The sequence below is a fragment of the Dermacentor albipictus genome, chromosome 1 (genome assembly GCF_038994185.2).
Source record: "Dermacentor albipictus isolate Rhodes 1998 colony chromosome 1, USDA_Dalb.pri_finalv2, whole genome shotgun sequence".
NCBI lineage: Eukaryota > Metazoa > Arthropoda > Arachnida > Ixodida > Ixodidae > Dermacentor > Dermacentor albipictus.
Window position 1 is genome coordinate 218468703 of NC_091821.1, and position 23772 is coordinate 218492474.

Genomic DNA, 23772 nt, shown 5'->3' on the forward strand with positions numbered 1-23772 from the left:
GATGCATTAATCCTTGCAGTTTTAACAATACTGCCAAAAAACTCTACTAACTAGGTGTCCATGCTTTGCTTGCCAGAGATAAGTTGAGGTTGTCATTTTGCATCGTGGAGTTGAATTTTAGCAGTTAAATTATTTGGTGCATTACATTCCTTATGTTATCATCTCTTGCTATAATTACATCTGAAACTTGCACATGTGCTATGGAAGAGCCTTTTTATTTTTCAAAATACCACATTTGATTATCATCAGAATATATTGTGCAACAGTATGGCTGAGGAAAAATTTGCAAGAATGTAACTTTTTTCTTTTTTCAGGAGGATGGGAGTTAGCGTTAACCAAGAATAATGAAGCACCGACAATAACAGATACAGCAACTTGTACCTTTGAGCCGCCAGAAGACTATGTCCAATGGTAATGCAAGCAGTGAGAAATGTGTGATTTTATTTTGTAAATGGTGTCAGTTCTACACCCAATCTTACCACAACACTACAGCCATTTACAATGAGACTCATTATGGTAAATACTACACTCACCACTTCAGTACAGTGTACTAGAGGCGTCTTCCAGAAAGCAAAATTTCAAATGCAGAACTTGATCACCGGCTAAGGGCATTAAAAAGCAACAAATTTGGATTTCATGTTGCATCCAACTCCCTTAAACAACATTAGACTACACTTTTAGCTGCCAATGGAGAGGACACATGTGAGTAAAAAATTTTTATTTAAAAAAACGAGATAGTGGCAGTTTAAGAACACTATCCACTTAAGAACAATGTGCATAGATTTCTATCCATCGTTGTAATGCTTTACTTAAACATTTGATTTATTCTATAGTTTGTGCGTTTCTAAGGTGTAAAAAGGGCAGTGTAAATATACACACCATTTCCCAGTACAGTGGATTTGGCACAATACGAGTACATCACAAACACTGCATTACTGATTCTTGCTTTGCATTAGATACTCACAATTCAATTTGTTTGCAAACCTCTAACACATATCTTTGGCATGTTTCCATCAATACACGTTAATTTAAACTGGAGCACTTATTATGACTCATACCTTCCAAGTCCTTTGACACAGATCCTTCACTTTAAAGCTCAAACTTGCTCTCTTAGAGGCACTGGGAAAAGCTAAAGTTTAGCACAAAATCTCAAGGATTTCGTTTCAGAAAAATATAGTGCATTGAATATGCACACCAAACAGTAGAATCATTCACAGAATATTGCTACAGTTTTATAACACAGCCAATAATGTACTATCGGTGCAGAATAGAATGCATTGAACTGCCTTAAAAAAAAAAAAATTTAACACAGAGGGTGCTGTTATAAACATACTATCTTTTCACTGAAGAATACAAGCAGTGACAAACATTTTAACTTGTACAATGATTATTGCGAACATTAGGTGACCCCTTAAGCTTCAATATCATGCACAGTTTCATATTTTATCAAATGAACAGGAAGGTCTCATGCATACGCTTAGTGGTCCATTAAAAATAAGATAGTCTTCAGAGGCGGTGTAGCTGCCATTAGCCCCTTGTATAAAGTAGTGCGTTAAGCTAATTTATTTAGTAAAACCCTTTAATACAATACAATGAGCACAAAACTGGTAGGCAGGTATGTGACAGTTGATGGACTGCCAAGTTTTGAATTAGCCTTTGCCAAAGGGGCATCTTGGTTCCAGGATTTCACAGCGTAATCAGTCATGAAGAGTTTTACAGTGTTACAGCACTGCAATGAGTATCAGCAACCTATCACAGTGCTCAGCCACAACACAGTACAACCTCTTCCGTGCCATATATCTTTACCATCCAATGCAGCAAATGACTTGCAACTAAGTGAAAAGAAGCACCAGCCCCACAAATGAATGACAGAGGTGTCCTCTGGAACCAGTTCATTTAATACTCAGACTAATTCATATGATGTTGGGACATGTATCTGAGAAAATGTACAAGACTTAATGAGACCAGTTCTAAGGCAGAATCCATTAGATTGGTACGAAACAAGCCTTACAGTTTATGTCCTATGGCTCAGCAAAATTAATGGTAGATGTGAGTGACATGAAATGAGATCAAAAGAAACTGTGCTTTTTATTTTCTTGGCATCAAATTAGATATATGCAGTAAACAAAGGTTCAAAAATAATCTTGCTCACAGATGATGAGTGCCCAATGTGAATGAACTTGCACTGAGGTTCAGGTATGAATAAATAAAAGACTATATGGTCAAGACTATTTGTAATGCATATACTAAACAGAGAAAACAGACTTCACCAGTACAGGAGGCAGCTTAAGTAAATTAAAAAAATGTGTCAATAACTAACTATCCTAAACAACTGAAATTTCACCAATAACTATAATATACTACAGAGATTGAATACGGCTGCTTTAAGGAATGTGAGGCAGTAATATCAAACTTCTTGGCCATAAGTGACAGAGCCAAAGTGCTTGTAAAATACTAAGCTTGGAATATGTCACAAAAGATGACGCTTTAACTCATGTCCAGAGCACTCCAGTGAGAATGTGGTCATAAACCAGGCAAGGCCATGAAACACTGCTGTGAAGATGATCATTCCCATGGCAAGCAGATAATGGCTGATTGACATGCCTATGTCAAGCCAACTGCCACTGTCTTTGATAAGAAAAAAGAAGTGCTGAAAAAAAAAAAGAATACAGAGAATAAAAAGATGAAGTGGCATGCTATTGGCAGTAGCATAATATGAAGGACACAAGGCCAGTCTATTAACATAGGCAAAGTCTTACAACAATGCCTTATGCTATCCCCACAAGGCAACAAATGTTCACTTGGCAACAAGGCATGCAGTGATAAAAACCAAACTAGAAAGCTTAAAATATTTGCTACCAACAGCCTTTCATTGAAAACAGGGACACACTATGTTGTTTGCAAAAAAGAAATGGGAGCATACTAACAGTGCTTACCAATGCTGTGAAGTCTGACAAGACGACGACTAGAAGGAAGAGAGCCGTGTTCGATACCTTAATTGACTGTAGAAGGGCCCGAAATGCACAGCTCACTATAAGTAATGGGATCAAAACCTGTACAGAGGGGGAAAAAAATACATTAAAGAATTGTTCAAGAAATAGGATCCTGGCCAAAGAAATGACACATTTCCCTTCATTGGCTCACTATTTCCTCAGGAGACTAATCAGAAAGGACTACAGCAGGCTTTCAAGGCAGTCAAATGTGGCTGTCTAGGGCAGCGCAATTTCAGGTTTTCTGCCCCTAGTGTATGGAAATGGGAACCTAATGATTGCAGGAAATTGATAGTTGATATAAAATGACATTCTTGTGGCAGTCAGAGTCAAATATCCAAAGTTACAGCATGATGTGTTTGGTGCTCAGTTTACATACATAAAATCACAGTGCTTTGGCTTGCCAGCAAACAAAATGGCACATGGCAGCTACATTAGTGAAGTGGAATGCATGAACTACGACCAAAACTTAGATGGAGCGTCATGGGTAGCCTGTAATTTAGGTAGCCTTTGTACAATGGCTATACACCTCCTTCTGTGCATGTCAGTGCCACCAAGAAATGTGAATGACAGTGCCGCCAAGAAGCACGCCCAAAGAAGCAGTCATCCAAACAATTGGTTGGAAACTATTTGCTTTTTACCAAAGAGCAGTCACTCAGTGGTTGGGTGGGCTGTAGCAATGGTGCCTTGGCCTCCCTGTTTGAAACACTGCAACCTTAGGACAATATTGTGACCAAGACCACGGCCATACTTGGCGTAATGGCTATATTGAGAAATTGTGGTGATCTGTTAATAGTGAGATTCTGCTAAGTTATGTATACATTGCAGAAGTTCTGAAAATACACAGTACCTGTATATATATATATATAAAAAACCCTAACAGCACTATAATGATACTGCCTCTGAGAAAGAAAATTCATAGAACCTTGATGAGCAAGATGGCAGCCATTGTGAATGGTCGAAATACTGTCATGAAACAGTAGAAGCTTGAGATGGAAAAGCTGTAACGAAAGAAATCTATGTAAAAGCAGCAATAAAAGTGCATTTGTATCTGAAACTATGCCATGACTAAGATGCAATAAGGCTATATTTTAAGTTATATACTAAACATACCTGCACACACAGCAAAGGAGATAAATTTGACATGAATATTAACAAAGAGCACCTACATAAAAGGCACCTACATAAAAGGCGCATACTGTTAATGTCCTGTTCATTGCATATAAATATGTGCATCAAAATAAATTAATTTAATTAACTTCTATGAGAAAAATCTACGGTTGAAAACTTAACTGCATTGTACACTCAAGCTCAATTAAACATATCACTGGTTTTATGCCTCCATTATGACATATCAGCAAACTGTTACAACCAGTACAAAGGTAGACAAAAATGCAATGCTTCCATAAACCATGACTTTATAATGAACAACACAATAAGAAACATTTACCAATTATAGACTGAAGTTTCTTCTACATGAGGCCACCAGTGAACACAATTAGTACAGTATTCAAAGCATATAAGATAGTACACTGATGAGCTCATATAGCAAATGCAGTTTAGAGAACTTCAGGGTTATGCCTTTTGGCTTATTTATTTACCTAAAAGCTGCAGTAACTTCATTCATGTACCCTCTCGACGACAAATTACTTTCAAGATGTCCTAGTGGCTAAACAAACATGCACCACATAATAGTGCTCAATAAGACTAAAGGTTTGACAATTACTTGTTGCATGTCACATGGTCAAGTTTAAGTCTACACATCACAAGTAATCCTTGCTTAAAAGCGAATTCGGTGTTCTCTCCCATATTTCTCACACCCATGCTTGAATAGTAACTCATATACAGGGTGTCCCGGCTAACTTTACGCCAGAGTTTAACAATATGCGAGTGCCATGTAGCTGGAAAGAACAAACGTAATGTTGTATGCCGTCGCTTGGGGATACTTAAACTATTTCTTCATTACACCTAATTGGAGAATTAGTCTTAATTAATTAATCAGGTTCTCAAATATAACAATTACATTAAAAGTGTCAATGCGAAAATTTTAGAGCAACATAAAGAACTCTCGATACAGCTTTCTGTTCCTCAATACGTGCTACATAAAAGTGTTTTTCCGTGCGTGAAAGAAGCCCACGAATACACGCAAAATGGCTCGAGCAGCCAGTCACACAGCAGTTTTGTGAACAATGAAACTACATGCAGGTTTACATTTTAATAATAAAGCTGGATAAAATGAGTGCTTCTTAATTCTCCCTACTTGCAGATGGCCTCCTGCAGGTGTAACATGAGCCTTGTTGTTTATTATGCTGAGTGCATCTGCAACCCATCCAACTGTGCTGCTCCTTTCTCCAGTTAGGTGTCCAATAAAGTGTTGATTCTTGTCCGTGACTTCTATAGGCTCTATTCAGCCAATTATTGATTTCCTTAAGTGTGTAAACCTCCTTTGATGCAAATTCAAAGCCAGCTTTCAGTTTTAGCCTTGGGATCATGGCAACGAGTACTCAATCTAGAGTGCAAAAGCACTTATAATACAAGAGGACAGCTCTATAATAAGAAAGGAAGACATTGTATATACTTGTGTATGTGCTTCAGAGCTGCACTTTTTTTTTTTGTAATCTTGACGAGGTGCATGGGGGTGGGCCATTTTGGTACAATTTTTCTGGCTGTGCATAATAACAGTGATTCCTTTGTGCAAAAAGAGTGAGCGCTTTTGTATCTATACTGCATTTGTGAGTTCAAGCGTGCACACCACAAAGCTGGTGCTCGTGTAGTCCTCACTGCTGTCGCTGTGACCGGAGGTTCGTCTTGGCAGCACACTCATAATTACACTTATCCTCAGTGCCTTCTGTGGCGTTAGATATAGCTGTAACATCAAAGCTTTTTGCAATGATGTCTAAAGACAGCGAAAGCTACATAATCAGAATTCAAGATAATGCACACAGGCTGCAGCGACACTCTCTTCAGTTGTCCGGTCGGTGTCTTCAAATTCTTTTTTTCCACTTCTGTTTTTTTTTCTTCCAATCTTTGGCTGCCAAGTTGCGGGTATGACTCTTACATGAGTGGAGTCAGTATATATACGGTATTACTAATAATCTCAAAAAGGTATGGACACATGACTATTTATATCCATTTTTTCCACCACACGCAAAGGAGACCTTCTCTGGGGGAAATCAGGAAATTTCAAAACAACTTGAACTTGCTTTCCTGTTTTAAAATTAAAAGCAAAGCACAGGAATTTCAGCAAGCTTTCATTTTCTGGAGTGTTCTACAAGCTGAGCTATTGAACAGTGGCAATAAAGTTGGTTCAGATGGTGAAAAGTTAGTACCATCAATAACAGCACCTCAATCCCATTTAATAAAGTATGGTGTATTTTACACGCTCCCTTTAAGATTCTTTTGTTTCCTTTTATTCTTTGTCTTGGTGTACAGCCACAGAAGTCTTCCATAAATCTAGGAGCATCATATGCCCTATATCCCATTACCTGTGCAGATCAAGGTGCTTCCGCGTATAATCCTCAGCTCGCATGCGTTGACACCCATTTGCCAAGCTCAATGCAAATAGCTATGGTGTGCTAGCCATGTTTACCCCCACCTGCTTGGTGGTTCCTGGAGACCTAGCTTGAAATAGCTGTGAACACATGCAGGAAGGCACCTTGATCCTCACATAACTCATACATGAGCTTATATGGAACCACGTCTTCACATTTTATACTGTACACCTGCCACTGATCCTAAAGCTCTGCTATAGTCAAGCTGATTAGGAACTCACCTGTTAAGACTGGCGATGTTTCCAGTGCCATAGAATGCAACAAGCATAAAGAAAATCTGGATGATAGTTCAGTTTGTTAACAGGGGGTACAAGTATCAAAGCAATCAAATCAAAGTAACAGAAGCAAGACATTCTACTTGGCTACACAAAAGGATACAAAGAAGTAGGCCTTTCTGATATCATCAATTCGTATGTGATATGTCACAGCCTTTGTTTGTGACAAAGCATCTTGAGACTCAAAAGTCATGTCTTGTAGCTGCAAGAATGAGAGCAAGGAGGCAAATAAATTTTTTTCCAGATAAATACTTTTAATTATGAGTGATTTGTTGTCCATATACATACCCTCAGTGTAGAACCTGAAAGCTGATGTTCAATACAGATCCAGAGGAACATCACAAAGCATAACGCCATAAGGAACAAGCTTTCGTAGCTGTTGTAAAATCAAGGTCTATAGTTGCGCAATGAATTCAATGCAAAATATACTAACAATATAAAGCACGAAGTTTTTACAAGAACAGCCATTTAAAGCATATACAAGAACACACAAGCAAACAAAAGCATGATTACAGTGCAAGAATGCTGCATCACCAACATTACATATACGTGAAATCAACAATAGCCTTCAATTGGCTGACACTGGCAAAAGCATCAAATTGGATGACAATAGCTGGATCAAGAAATTGAAGGGTAGTGGCAAAGTTGCAGCAACAGCATATTTAATTGAATAGGTATAAGTTGGGGAGTTTGATAAGTGCTTTCTACAAATACTGCCCAGCTCAGCCATGAGGCATAAGCTACATTCTCATTGAGCAATGGAAGAAATGGAGCTAGTTGGTGCCAATTCAGAGTCAATAAAACAGTTCGTAATTCGCACTTTTGTACCTCCATGTTGTTTCTTCGTTTCCCATGTAATGTGCAGCATGAGACAACTATAAAAGCTATTTTCTCATAGGTACATGAAAAAACATATCTTCAGACTTTGATTCTAATTCTCTTCTAAATTACTGACAATGGCAACTATGAGCACCCCAACTACTTAATATGTTTAGAGAATTCCATGTGACCTTGAAAAGAACACCCCAGTACTGAGATACTCAGTGCCACCTGAAGAATTCCAAGAAGCTACTAGACAAACTCCTAGACAACGCCAAGAGGCTCCCCCACAATCTGAAGAAGCATACGGCTTGTAAGCAGAAGCAGAAGTGCATTATCTGCAGTATCATCCAATGGCAAGCAGCACATTCAAAACATACCCAGTTTGAGCCCTTTTGAGGTAGCACATTTCTTCACACATTTCTTTTGCATATTTGCTTCATTACACAGCAGATACTGCAGAAACCATGAGCAGAAAGGATGTATACAAATGAAAGTGGAGCAAAGGAAGAGCACACCACAATGCACATGCACCAACATTTCATGCATTGCATCTCAATCAATTCTATGATGTAGAGAACGAGATGAGTCTGATGGAAAATTATTAGCATCTATCAGCATCCAATGCAACTGTTATCTGTTCACTTGTGCAAAGCTGCCGTGATGTAGTGATTGGAATGATTGGCTTGAAGCTGCATGATCACGGTTTTGATCCCAGGTTGATTTATATAAATTATTTTTTATGTCACATTCCGCATGCCTGAACCAAAGCGGGACAAATGAAAAAACAAATGCATGAACAAACATGCATGGCCCATTTCCTAGCCTCATAACTACTGTTCGCAGTAAGAAACGAAGTAAATGACAAGGTGACAAGAACAAAAGTGTTGCCATTTTAAAATGAATTGATTAATGTACACAAGACTTCCATTAGGACGAACTCAAAGGGACTGCCAAAATTCGAAATACAAGTATATCACTGGTGCACCCTGTCATGTCTCGAAACTGAAAAGGGTATTCCTTAGGTGCTTCCCATGAGGAAGCCTCATCCATCAGTGCCCGCTCAGATGTCAATGCAGCCCTGCCACTTACTGTTGACGGGTCAACAAAGAAGCTCCCTTTACGTTGAGAATGACCACCGGATTCTGTAGACGCGGTAACCACCGTGAAGGCCAGGCTTCCCAGGCCGCTGCAAGCTGACCGTCATGCAGAGCCCACTAATTGATGCAAGGGGCCAACGTCTCCCTTGGGAACGGCGTCGACGTCAGATTCCCAGATTGCCAAGTGGTTGCCTCAAATGCGGGGGAGATCGTGAAACGTTGGAAGCAGAGTCCTGCGGAACGGTGCAACGTCATGGGAGGGATTTTGCAAACGATTCGACGATTGTGATTGGCCGAGACATAGCCATCAGATTTCACTGTCTAGTCACCTAGGGAAATGAACTGTTTTAAAAGCGGACACCTTTGGTGCAGTAGTGTGTCCCGACATCTGCAGAGTTGTGTCCTGACGTGTTCTCATGTGTGCTCAAACATGCAGTGAGTTCAGACATTTGAAGTGGTTCTCATGGAGTGGGATTACATTTCTGGAGCCAGTGTAAATAATGTAACAGAAACCCCTTTTCTTTCGCTCCTACTCTTGGAAGTACTCATCCCTGTGCCTTTAGGATTCCTGGCCTAAACGCTACCTCGAGTTGCAACAACCTCATATCGGCGGTATAATACAAAAGCCAAAGGAAAGACATAAAAACAGACATTTCTTGGATTTGATAGAAGGTATTGTTTTATGGACTGTTACTCAAACTATTGGAAGAATCGTTGCTTGCTCATGCAGTGAAAATCTGTGCAATGTTACAAAAGCTAACATTTCACCTAGCTTGCGCAACTTTCTTCAGAGCTGTCGTGATGAGGAAATGCACTGAAGTATTTAGGGTATTATCACGGCACTACGTGTGGATGCGGGAGGTTCTTGTGGCTCTTGGGCTCTGTCATCACTATAATTACCAGCCAGCACAGGCACCTCAAGGACCTCCTCAATTATTGTTTCTATGGTATCAGTTCTAGAAGCTTCCACATCATCTTTGACACTGGTGTAATTGTTTATGTCCACTGGAACTCGTGTAGCTATCAGAGTCATCTCCTCCAAGAGTGTTGATCCAGGTCTCTTGCTGCACCAGATAGCAGACATCAGTTGCAGCTGCGGAAGTTCAGCTTAACCAAATTAGTGTTTTATGTTAAGTGGATATTTTTTCCATTTGGAATATGGGAAACCAATAACATTTTCACACTTCTTCATACCTAAAAATTCAACTCTAACAGTTTCACGTTAGGAGGAGCCCACTGTATAAGCCAGCCACGCTCATTTGCATAACCTTTCCTGAATGCACTACGCACCAGCCTCAATGCTCTATAAAAAAGGATACAAGATGCACATCAGAAGAAATGGAACCAGCAATGACAAAGTTAGGTTTTGCAGCCGGTTCAAGAGACTTGTAGTTGAGAAGAGGCACAATACTGGGGAAAAAACTGCAAGGTAGACAAGCAGAAGTGAGGAGAGTAGTTTAATATTTGCAAACAAGAACAGTGGTTTCTACTGATACCTACCCAACATAATCAGTGCACAAAGAAACTTGGACAATGTGGAGTAGTGAGAGAAGAAGCACTGCTCTACAAGCTGAATTTTTACTATAAATACGGGAGCACAGTTAGCAACTGTACATCATCGCAAAACTATGCGATGCTCTTTAGGTTACCACTAAGTTTGAGAAGCATATTTCTTCATGTAGTAACAACAATGCAGATAAACAGATGAAATGCTATAAAGCTTTATGTGTTACAGAGACAGTACATTGCCATGACTGTAGATGTGTTGCACTCTTTTCAAAGTGCATCATAATCAGCTCACACAAAGGTAAATTCACGTGAGAGATTATCAAGGCAAAACCCATAACCAATGAAGGAAGGTCCAATGTGTATCGCTGCACAATCTATTTTGTCGCCCAAATAATTTATATTTCCTAACATCAGCAAGAAGATAGTGAACTTCTTTATGAGATACCTACTTACATGAACACATGAAATGCAATAAACTTTAATTACTAGTTCCACTACCATCTCTAAGCGTCTCTACGTGTGCCCTACTAACAGTCCTATCATAAGAAGCCAACAAACACTGACACCAAGGACAACATAGGGGAAATTACTTGTGCTTAATAAATGAAATAAAGAAACGATAAATTAAAATGGATGAAAAAACAACTTGCCACAGGTGGAAACCGAACCCACAACCTTCGCGTTTCGCATGCGATGCTCTACCAATTGAGCTACCACGGCACTGTTTTCCCATCCACTTCCGTAGCTTTTATCACATCTTCATACAGTATGAATTATCAACTCGCACCAGAAGCAGTTGTCCCTCCCATAGCACATTTCTTGTTTTTCTTTTTTTGGGGAGCACCAAACAGAAAGGTGGAGACATTTTTAGAAAGTTGGTGCAAATTCTGGACTATGCACTTTGAGAACAAAGTACTCAACTGTGTTGTGAGCAGATAAATTTTATTGATGGCCCAACCTGGTAGTGCAGAAGAGAGAAAATGCCTACTTTTGGTGGTGGCTGCAGTAAAAAGCCTAGCCATTGGTTCCCTATAATGCTGCAAGCTCATTCTTTACTATGGTTCCTGACACTGATGATTGATCTGTGGAAGTCATTGTATCACAGATCACTAAGGATTTTTAGATATGCAGCATACTGCAACCAAGCAAATTACTAGCATGAATGTAGTAACCGGCACCAGCGTAGATTTATTTGTTTATTTATTTAAAAATACCTTGCAGGCCTCGAGAGACACTGTGTATGGGGGCACAATGCACATAAAGGGCATACAGCTCAAACACATAAAAATTAAAACATCTGAACTAATAGTAAAGGAAAACACAAGAAAAAGGCAAGTGAAATAATACATGTTAGAAGCTAGCGGTATGAATAAATGAAGGCTACAGGACTCTGACTGCCTGAGTGTCTTGCCTTTCTTGTGCCAAGCCAGCAATACTACCAAGCTACCAGTAATTCTACCACCTACCATACTACCAGTAATTTCTACAAAGAGAGTAATACTAGCATGTTTTGTTCATCTGTAGCGTGCCTAAGGGGGCAGCACTGTCATTGTATGCATGCAACTGACCGCTGAAAATGGTGCTTAGGATATCATGGCTTTTCTTTTTTTATGTGAAGGGCAACATACATGAAATGATACGCTAACTAGGTTATCAAGGTAACCCATGACAAATTGAAACAAGGCGTAAACTTGGCAAAGTGGTTAATATTCGTCATGCCACAAGTGTAATGAAGATGGCAACACACAAAGGATACCCCAGCATGCTGCAAATATACAAGCTAGAAAATTCTAGTCTGCCCACAGAGTAATGGGCTGTGTATTCACAGTTTCATATTTTGTACATGCACCCATTGCACTTCTGCTTTAACATTTGAGTTGTGAGTACAGTGCCTTTGTCCTGTATGGATTCTTCCTTCATGTGATGCTGTTTTCATTGGAATGCTGTTCTAATTAACTAACTGAAATGTGTCTGATATCTAATAGGTCTGTAAGCCAATCTCAGTTAAGTGGCAGATCTGGCAATATACAATGAATAATGACTGCCTAGTACTCATATTGATATGAGCGGTGACAATATAGAGTTTGCGGCATCTGCATAGAGAACTTTGTTTCTCAAAACGTGATTGAGACTGCCAGCACATAATAAAATGTTTTAGCTGCAATAATAAGTCCCATCAAAGCATACATCACTTAAATACTTCAAACACTTAAGAACACAATGAGCTACAGCCCACTGCCACAGGCCTCACATGATGCCTCGGATGCCTATTCTAGGTCACTCAGCCTGTCCTTAATAGCCACAGTACAGCACTCGGAATTCTTGTCTTAAAAATCCGAAGCAGCAGTTAGGCATGCACATTCATGTGCATGATGCCATCCATATGGTTTTTACAACTTGTTTATCAATACAACTGCTTTTCACATAACATATACCCACATGGCTGTAAAACCATTCACATACTCAGCAGAAGCCATGACAGTATTTGGTTGAATAATGGGAGTCCCTCTTTGCGCTCAATGCTATCTGCAGTGCTTCTCACAATTGCAATGGCCACCCAAATCAACACAATCTGAAAGAGAAAAAGAGTCTACTTTACAGGGTTCAATATTGCTTCTTGAAAGAACTGGTAATATTGAAAGTTGTTGCTTATTACATTATTTAGGTACTGTTGAGAGCAATATGAGTGGGAACACAGGAGCGCATGTCAGATAGCCTTGAACCCTGCTATGGGCGATATGTAGTGGCCACAGTCAGATACAAAGTGGAAAGGAGGATGCTGTTCTAACAACCGTTGGCATTCTCCCTATGCATCTCTTACTTTGCATCGGATGTGCACACTGATAAAGCTGTTTTATATTGCGGTTACTGATAAATTTGTGCACGGAAGCGTGGCAAACAGCAACACTGTTTTGAAGCGTAAGCATTCGAGAACTACTTCCCTGGGAAATCTGTCCGTCTGTCTGGAACACATGACACGGTGCGCTCCATTAGATATACAGGAGGTACTATGGGGGTATACCATGAAGATACCTTACGCTAAACACAGGACCAGGCGCCTAAGAGCTGTGCTCTAAAAAAAAAACATAGCATGACTGAAAAAAAAAGTGACTCGCTGTAAGTCATTGTGCACGTAACTGTCTTATCAGCTATCGGCAGCCAATGAAATGCCGTAAGCTGCCATTTTCAACTAATACAGGCACGGTGGGGATGCCAGCACAGTTAGCAGAAGAGCACCCCCTTTTTCCCTCTGTTTTTTATAGTGCCATCCACGTATCAATCTAACTCAATTTCGAGGCTATTTGCCACGCGTTCGCATGTTCCCGCTCATGTTGCTCATGAAAGTAAACAGTAAACAATACCTAGTGAAATAGCATTGCTAATGCACTGCCACTAAAGCAGCCGTATGCTATCAGGCAGTTTAACAAAGAAGTCTCAAAGCTTGTACCTGCACATAATGCAAGATATGATGACTGCATGGCAGTACAAAGAAATGTAAACATTTTAGATTGAACTACGTTTGGAACCACTCATACAAAATGTTTTTTGGATTACCTTGTCCTGTTGAGCAATGCTGGGGATGACTTAAAACAAATTATAGCAGAACTTGACTGTCAAAGTTAAGCAATGGCAAGTGCTCCCAATTTATGATGGGCAGCTTATTGTTACTCTTGAAAAGAAAGCTGTACAATCACTGCATTATACCAGTAGTAACCAATGAGGCTGAAACTTTGAGGATAACAAGGAAGTTAGAGAAGTCAAGGACTGCGCAATGAACGATGGAACAGAATATGATCGGTTTAGCTAACAGACAGAAACATGGTAGCATGAGTCAGAGAGCAAATGGGTATAGCTAATATTTTAGTTGACATTACGAGGAAGAAATGAAGTTGGGCAGGTTATGAAATATGCAGAGCAGACAACCAGTGATCTATTTGAGTTATGCTAGGAGAATGCCAGCAAACTTTAGAGCAGGAAAAAATCGAGAGGCAGACATAGACAAAGAGACAGGAAGGTGGCTGGACAACTGAACTTTATTCATGAAAACAACGTCCCCCAAGTCCGTACTGAACATGCGCAGGCACAACAAAACAAAAACACAGTCAACACCTTATCTATACATGTCTACAGTTATCAAGAAATAAAAGCTCTTTCTTGGTTAGGAACACAGATGGGGCGCTTACACACTTCTCGGGGCCAAGTTTATAGATGCGATAGGCTTCAATCAGTTCTCTGTCTTGCTGAGTCTTCGCCTTCGCCAAGATCGAAACGTCATTGAAGATAGGATCACAACCGCACTCCTTACAATGCAGCGGAAGATTACCTCCTGTGCCTGTGGGTATTAGATTTGCATGCTCACGCATGCGATCATTGACACAGCGACCGGTTTGTCCTATATAATCTCTACCACATGTCAAAGGGATATTGTACACTACACATGTGTCGCACGTGCGGTGCTTCACAACATGCTTGGTATTGCACGTTATCTTTCGCGAACTGTGCTGTGAGACCCTACTGCAAAGTTTAGCAAGCTTACAAGGCGCAGAACAAACCAAAGTGACGTCGTTTCTTGCCGCTATCTTTTTCAATCGATGAGAAATGCCATGTACATACTGTCTCTTTGTCTATGTCTGCCTCTCGATTTTTTCCTGCTCTAAAGTTTGCTGGCATTCTCCTAGCATAACCATGTACCAACTAGCCCAACAAGCCACTCTCATGATCTATTTGAGTAACAGAAGTGATGCCAAGGGGAGAAAAATGCAATTGAAGAAGGAAGACAATTATGACAATATAAGGAAGGGTGCAGGTATAGGATGGGACCAGCCGATGCAAGACAGGGGTAATTTGAGATCACTGGGGAAACCATCATCCTGCAGTGGAGACAAAATAAACATGATGATAATGATGCTGACGACACAAAACTGAGTGAATATGAACTAGCTATTGAGAATTTGAGCTAACATCATTTCAGATTTTTTATTGATCTTGCACATTACCAGCACACTTGAAGCTCTAGTAGGGTGGCTCTGCTAATTGCACGCAATGTTCAAGACTGTTTTGAAGATTCAATTTTGATGATGTTGGATACAATTTCTTATTTGGTGCAGTCAATGCCAACATCCCCTCCTTCCCATATGAACTTTTTAAAAGAAACGCTTTGTTATATGCCTGTCCTGAAGGCTCATCTCAAAATTATTTCACAGTTTGCCTACATCATATAGGTCACCCACCCCGTGATGAATGCTCAAGGACGAATGTCACCCGGAATAAACACTAGTAATGGTTACTATACAACTAATCATGTACCCAGTTACAGTCAGTGATCCAGTTGCCGCCAATAAGTGTGGCTGTAGAATGAACAAAAGCACAAAATCTTTTGTTGTAGACAACTTGTCACAATGTCAGAAAATTTGGCTAATAACCAGAGCATGATTAGAGAAAACATTAACCCCTTCAGGCACTAATTAATTCAGTTCATTGAAAATTTACTTTCACCACATTTCTAACATCAGCAGAGTCATACGAAGCATACAGCTGCAGAATAAACTGTCATCTTTGGCTGGCCGTTTCAGAGTGCTCTAGACTGCTCTCGCGAGTTTCTCCATCTCTGAGTGCTCTGAGGCACTCTGAGTCCTGTCGTCGGAGCAGCTGTCGAGATTCAGAGTGTTCCTTGCCACGTCTTCACAACATAGGGTCGCCGCTGCTGGCAACGGTGAACTGTAACCTAGGCAACCTAGACGATGAGCAAAACGAGGACAAAGTGAAAGTGGGAGCCAACGTATCGACAAGTGGACTTCTCTTTTTCAAGGCAACATATGCTTTCCTTGGCACAGTATGCATAGGTAGGGTTCTTCTAAAGGGTAGAGGGCGGTGGGTGGGTGCGGCAACGAGCAAAGGTGTGTTAACAGCGAGGGTGTGCACCAGAGAATAAAGAAGTGCTGCGCACAAGGCCGGTGACACAGCACCCTTCTATTACCTGCTTTTCTGGTGATGTGGGATATCCTGTCTCTGAAAGAGATAATAGAAGGAGCAGCAGAAACCGGTGCTCGTAAAAAAAAAAAACAATATATATATATATATATATATATATATATATATATATATATATATATATATATATATATATATATATATATATATATATCATTGAAAAATTATAGGCCCATTAGCTTACTCCCAGTATTATATAAAATATTTACCAAAATAATCTCCGATAGAATAAGGGCAACCCTAGACTTTAGTCAACCAAGGGAACAGGCTGGCATCAGGAAGTGATACTCTACAATGGATCACATCCATGTCATCAATCAGGTTATCGATAAATCCGCAGAGTACAATAAGCCTCTCTATATGGCTTTCATAGATTACAAAAAGGCATTTGATTCAGTAGAAATGCCAGCAGTCATAGAGGCATTACGTAATCAAGGAGTACAGGACGCTTACGTAAATACATTGGAAAATATCTACAGAGGTTCTACAGCTACCTTAATTCTACACAAGAAAAGCAGGAAGATACCTATAAAGAAAGGGGTCAGACAGGGAGACACAATCTCTCCAATGCTATTCACTGCGTGCTTAGAAGTATTCAAGCTATTAAACTGGGAAGGCTTAGGAGTAAAGATTGACGGCAAATATCTCAGCAACCTTCGGTTTGCCGATGACATTGTTCTATTCAGCAACAATGCAGATGAGTTACAAAAAATGATTGAGGACCTTAACAGAGAGAGTGTAAGAGTGAGGTTGAAGATTAATATGCAGAAGACAAAGATAATGATAAATAGCCAGGCAAAGGAACAAGAGTTCAAGATTGCAAGATGGCCTCTGGAGTCTGTGAAGGAGTATGTTTACCTAGTTCAATTAATCACAGGGAACCCTGATCATGAGAAGAAAATTCACAGAATAAAAATGGGTTGGATCGCATACGGCAGACATTGCCAGCTCCTGACTGGAAGCTTACCATTATCATTGAAAAGGAAGGTGTACAATCAGTGCATTTTACCAGTGCTGACATATGGGGCAGTGCCTTGGAGACTGAAAAAAAGCTTGAGAACAAGTTAAGGACCGCGCAAAGAGCAATGGAACGAAGATTGCTAGGCATAACGTTAAGAGACAGACAGAGAGCGGTTTAGATCAGAGAGCAAACAGGTATAGACAATATTCTAACTGACATTAAGAGGAAAAACTGGAGCTGGGCAGGTCATGTAATACGCCGGTTAGATAGCCGTTGGACCATTACGGTTACAGAATGGGTACCAAGAGAAGGAAAACGCAATCGAGGATGACAAAAGACTAGGTGGAGCGATGAAATTAGGAAATTCGCAGGCGCTAGTTGGAATCGGTTGGTGCAAAACAGGGGTAATTGGAGATCGCAGGGAGAGGCCTTCGTGCTGCAGTGGACATAAAACAGGCTGATGATGATGATGATGATATATGTATAGATACTGAAATGGAATAAATAAACAAATAAATAAATAAGTAAATAAATCAATAAAAGGTAAAAAAGGAAAGAAACACGAAGAAAAAAAGAAAAAAAAAGATAAAAGATAGAAAAGAAAAAGAAAAAAAGACACAAAAGGGGGGACACTAAGCAACCAAACTAAGTGTTGTTGTCTATAGCTTCCAATATAGCATAGCGAATAGATTCTAAAGTTCAAAAGGGTACTTTAGAATCTATTCACTATGCTAAATTTTAAGCTATAGGCAACAACATTTAGTTTGGTTGCTTAGTGTCCTTTCTTTCTTTTTTTTTGCCTTTCTTTCCTTGTTTTAACTTTTCTTTATTTATTTGATTTCAGTATGTTTATATATATATATATATTTTTCATGAGCACCGGTTTCTACCGCTTCTTCTATTATCTCTTTCAGAGATAGGATAGCCCATGACTACCAGCAAAGCATGTAATAGAGGGGTGCTGTGCACGCCGTTGACACGCCGCCTGACACACGGGTAGTTGACATGTGACTGACAGTTGGCCGTGTCATTGGCCTTGTGCGCAGCACTCCCTTATTCTCAAATCTACACCCTCGCCGTTAAAACACCTTCACTCGTTGCCACACCCACCCATCTTACCCCCTCTCCCCTTTAGAAGAACCCTACCTATGTATACTGGGCCGAGGAAAGCATATGTTGCCTTGAAAAAGACAAGTTCACTTGTCAAAAGGTTGGTTCCCGCTTTCACCTTGTTGTCGTTTTGCTCATCGTCTTGAATTTCTGTCTCCCACCTTACCCCTGTTTTCCCTAGGCAACCTAGGCCACTGCATGCTGTTGTCTCAACGAACATTCGTCCAGCCAGCGCATCTGCCAGTTTTTCCGGCAGTTTTCACAGGCAAAACATCGGACATTAGCAGTACTCAAGTGGGTTCGCATATGCCAGTTCCTCCTTCGAAAGCGAGTCATATGTTAGGCTTGTGCATGTGCCCTCTACCTCTGAGTTCGGGGAACGCCATATCTGCCCGACTCTGCTTCGGGGGATGGAGGCGACCAGTTGAAGATACCATAAGAAGAGTTTTGAATACTTTAGAGAGTTCTGTCAAGTCTACAGAATGTAGACTCCATGCGATAACCCTGTATAGGAACATCAGATATGAGAAATCATATTTCATGTCTGGCAGGCTTGAAAAGCACCTATCGAGCCACTTGAAAATTATGGCTGGTGCCGCAAATTGTGAAAAACAATAAAACAAGTCAACCCGCTACATACAACAACCTACCCACATGTAGTAAAGATACACACCAGTGTACTTTTCCACTCGTTTTACAAAAACTTTTGCACGTCATTCAAATTTGGAGCACGATTCGAATCAGAAGGGCTTCAAGGTGTACGTGACATAGTATAAATACAATTACTTTCATCAATGCTTTTGCTGTTGATGCACTATCTTGGCATACACAATTCTGCACTGTGGGGATGCGCGACCCTCGCGCCTCCCCTGATGTTTTTCCCGCATAGTGCGTCTCCTGTAGTGCGGCTTCGCCGCACATGCGGTGGTCGGAATGGTACAGGCGCAGTGCGAGAGATGGCGCGAGTGTTGCGCGGCTAACGCCGCGAGGTTACTTGGGCGCCGAAAGGAAGGCGCTTGCTCTCTTGGGTTGGAGACAGGAAGCGGGACGTGCCGCACGTGCAGGAACTCTCTTTCCCGGCGGGTCGACGCACGGCGGGGACGTTTCCCGCGTGCGCGCCACCCATGCTTCTGCGAGACCGCCTCGCGTGGCCGCCTTCGAACGCGCCACGATTCGCGTGACTATACACGCGAACGACCAGGCGTTGGGATCCAGCATGGAGCGAACATATTCGCTCGCGAGGACGCGGTGAGTCGGACTTCTAGATTTGTCGCGCGCCCATCGGCATGTTTTGTGGATAGCAACTCGGCTAGCAGGCATTGATGTATGAAAGGTGCAATAAATGCCCTTGTGATTGTTTGCACTACTGTGTTGTCGTTCCTTTGTCTCAAGAGTACGGTGTGAGATATCCCACCCAGACCCCACAGCACATAGTGCCTGAAAGGGTTCATTCTGCCATGGCGCAATAACCACAAGAAAGTGCCTAGCTTGTGGTACATGTATTTTGGCCATGGAAAAATGCAGAAATATTCACTGTAGGGAGATTTTACTGCACCTTCCCAACTACGACACAAAGGGCAAAACTGATCCAAGACACACTAATGTATCGCTAACATATCATGTCTACCAGTTACCATAATTTGCTCTTCTTCTCATAACGATGTCTAAAGTGGCATTTTTAAAGACTTACGGATGAATGTCGGCAGATGCAGCACAATACTAATCAAATGATATACCTAACTACACAGAAGCAAGAAGTTATGCTCTTAACTCACCTGCACAGCAGTCAAAATAACAGACCTCTGTGGTTCTTTTGGTATTTGTCTGCTATTTCTAATCAATCCCAATTCTGGCCTGAAAGAAGCACACAGCAAGTGTAGCAGAGCTTCAAGACATCAGCAATGCAAAGTTGCCTTATGAACTTTAGGGCAAAAGTATTTATAAATCTTGTACAATTGTTTCATAGCTATATATGCCACATAATGCACCAAATGAAAAATCTTGGAAGTTCCTGATGTTTAGGGTTACCAATGTGTGGAAACTCAGAAATGGCTGAAAGGTGTCCGAGAAGGTGTGGCAGGAAAAGCAGTACACTCAGCTTGTGAAATCTGCATCACCTTAACTACCAGCACGTCTTTTATTATATCTATGAGTCGCTTAGAGAAACGTGTGTTGTCTACTTGCAGCTTATGAGAGAAAATTCTTCTTAGTGTGCAGTGGTGAGAGTTATTCCAATTTAGATGAAGCCCACCTTCACTTAAATAAACTCCACATTTATTTTCTTGTTTCTGCACAAGCTATTAAAGCAGAGAAAATAATATCGCCTGCAAAAGTTGTTGATTGAAAGGAAGAAAAACAAAAAACCCAGACTAATTCAGTAATCTTCAGGACAATTTCTAAGTTGCCATTAAAACACTGTTCAATATCTTTGCATAGTGTACCTGTGTTGTGAAGGGATACTGAACTTTGAGTAGTGCCCAAGCTAAATCTATGACACATACCTATCTTGTTTGGGTCGTCATAACTCAGGGTATTTTATTCTAGCACAATACCTTTGTTATACCGTTGCAAAGCAAAATTTACAGTGCACTGTTCATTTGTAATAGTATCCTAATAGTAATTTCCACATTCATTAAAGTGTACTGCTTGTAAAATGAACTCTACATGACTCATTATTAATGAAAATGACACAAATAACTGGGGAAAAGTGACTAAGGAAATGGATACCTTGATTGAAAAAAAAAAGAATGAATTTGATGGGCCAAAGTTTAATGGAAGCAAACATGTTAGAACAAGAATACGTACCTTCTGGCACAATATGAAAATATAATTATGCAGACCCAGCCAGAAAGCGTCCTGAGAACAAAAGTGCAGGTAATGTGTCATCGCGAAAAAAAAGTTGCTAACAGTGTCTGGACAAATAAAAGACAGTTATGAAACACCATGCGCTTTCAAAGAAACAGGGCACCACAATACACAAAACTTCCACATAGTCTCGATGTCTACCCCTGAAGAAACTACAATGGCAATAACAAACAAGGTCACACATTTCAAGACAGCACAAAGCAGCAGAGAATGATGCATGAACAAGGGATTCAAGTAAATTTTAAAAATCTGCCTGTGACAGTATGTAATTGAATATTAACAAAATATCTTCGCATTTAGCCTTAGCATCAGAAATCTTCACAAGCACAGTGCCAACTTTAAAGACAAATTCAGATTAACAAAATTTTAATGAACCAGCAAGTACAAACAAGTCCTTGATGGCAATACACAGCATACCAGCTCATTAACTTTTGTTAAACTAAGGACACAAGGATTTTGGAATAAGCGAGAAGAATCATGAAAACCAAGTGACCTTGAGAACAGTTGTTGTCTCTCTTCATTGTCCTATTAGTTAACATTATTTTTGTTCTGGTTGCTATTTTCTACCTACCCAGCAGCCTAACAGCAAACCCTATTGAAGGAACCAAGAGGCTTGATGTCTAGTAACAACCATACGAAGCCAAAAGACAGTAAAGCACAGAAATGGCAAGTCTATTTCTATTCAAATAGTAAAATTTATAACCAACAAGAGCAAGTACGCGCGCACACACACACACACACACACTATATATATATATATATACATAGTGGAAAAGAACAGAAAAAACAGGTTTTTTTGTTACGTCTTACGATTATGAAGCTTCTTGCAAATTCAACCCTGTCAGCTATAATTGCAACTAAAAAGTAGCTTTTTCCTCTACGATTTCCTTGGCACACTGTCTGTTGGCATTGTAAGATTTTTGCTATGGGATTTACATCAGGAAAACAACTTTGCTCCAGTTATAATTCACAATAAAATGATGGAGTAGTTGAAAACATGCATATAATTAAAAAAGAAAGCATGCCAAGTGAAATAAAAAGAAGCCAGTGTCATACTCACACCAATGTATAATTGTGCTGTTTGCCAATCACAGGCAAAAGGGGAAATATTCCAAGCACGATGCACCCTATCAACCATGCACAACTCATTTTCTAGGGGGAGAAGAAAAACGTATTCAGAAATTTCACTTACTCAAAAAGGTATTCCTTAGCAAAAACTGTGCAAATATTTATTTGTAGGATTTTGAAAATTGTATTTCTAGCACCGCAGTTCCCAGCCTAGATCCTGAGGAACCCAAGGGTCTCACAGGCGGAATTCCTGGGCACGCATGAAGCCAGATGAATGCATGCATCCCTTTTTCCTGGGTGTATATTTTTTTACAGATTTTAAGAAGTTTAATAGGTGTACAGTATTGGTAGCTCTTCAAGGAGTACTGACATAACATTTCTTACTCCTTTTTTTTTTTCGTTAAATATAGGCCCTGAAGCTTGAAACCTTAATAAAAAAAATTTTTCCAAGCCTCAGAGTGCATTAACTAATTTACTGTAGTAGCTTTTCTACAAGCAGTTTCAGTTTCATATAACAGGAGGTTTATATTTTGTGACATCATGATGCACAAGTGGTCATGTGAGAGCAGGGCATCGAAATATTTTGACATGTGCTCCAGCTCACACGGTAGCCTACTATGGTGCTACTCATTGCATGGCTCAATGTAGCAGCATAGTAGACCACCAAACAAGCTGGAGGAAGTGCCAAAACACTGTGATGTCTAGCTCCCACATGACTACCTTCTGTTTCATGACGCTGTGGCACATACACATCTTGGAAAACAAATCTGGTACATAGAAAAGGTATTATTGGAAATTATTTTGGGCAGTCTGAGGCTTGCCAGTATTTTTTTATAGGGCTTTGAGCTCCAGGATTATCACCTAACACAAAAAATGAAAAATAAAAGATGTCACATAAGTACTCCTTTAACCCCTTTCAGTGCCGTCCTCCATTCTCTCGAGTCGGATGTGCGCAGTGACACAAAGTTTGCACGAAGTTCCAACATCTGTTGTATCTTTCCAGAAGCATATTTTCTCATCTCTCTGGGTTTGCTCAGTCTGGGTTTTTAATAGCGCACTGCAAGACACACTCCTTCGTGGGCGTTATTGCACTGTGCTGAGTGCGCATCTGCCAATTGGAGGGGTGAAGGCACACAGTGTGCCATCTTTAACCTTGTACAGCACTGAATATGGTTTTTTGGATTCTGTTACATGAGTGCGCTCTGGTGCACATGGTGCTTGCTGTGCAGGTTCTTCTAGATTCTGCTCTCTATAAAGGAGTGACGCAATAAAATGATGCCAGTTGAGAGTAGCGCCTTGTCCTGTTCGTCTCTCTTGTGTTCATTGTTTTGCGCTAAACAAAGTAATTATGGATTCGCACCAACTAGCCCACCAACGTATTGTGCTGAAAAAGAGCTACTTTGTTGCTATCAAAGATGATTGGAGCAATTAAATTCCCTAGGCTGGAGTGCCACTATGTTCAACCATTGTGGAAGAATAAACAGGTGTCTCAATGAGGCCGTCCAGCAGCAAAGTGGGGTGACTACACCCCTG

General features: G+C 40.4%; 1 protein-coding gene across 2 annotated transcripts in view; it reads right to left on the bottom strand.

Moving 5' to 3' along the window:
• Window positions 1–2069: 2069 nt before the first annotated feature.
• Window positions 2070–23772, bottom strand: part of LOC139054224 (GPI ethanolamine phosphate transferase 1-like) — a 77088-nt gene continuing 55385 nt past the window's right edge. For both annotated transcript variants that reach the window (XM_070530908.1, XM_070530907.1), the window contains exons 15-25: window positions 22232–22323; window positions 21112–21162; window positions 20082–20160; window positions 12708–12816; window positions 10055–10157; window positions 7105–7192; window positions 6920–7018; window positions 6763–6818; window positions 3916–3991; window positions 2937–3053; window positions 2070–2650 (exon numbers count right to left, since the gene is read on the bottom strand). In XM_070530908.1, coding sequence (XP_070387009.1) covers window positions 2471–2650; window positions 2937–3053; window positions 3916–3991; window positions 6763–6818; window positions 6920–7018; window positions 7105–7192; window positions 10055–10157; window positions 12708–12816; window positions 20082–20160; window positions 21112–21162; window positions 22232–22323 — 1050 coding nt within the window. In that variant the 3' untranslated portion in view covers window positions 2070–2470. The remainder of the gene's footprint in view (window positions 2651–2936; window positions 3054–3915; window positions 3992–6762; window positions 6819–6919; window positions 7019–7104; window positions 7193–10054; window positions 10158–12707; window positions 12817–20081; window positions 20161–21111; window positions 21163–22231; window positions 22324–23772) is intronic.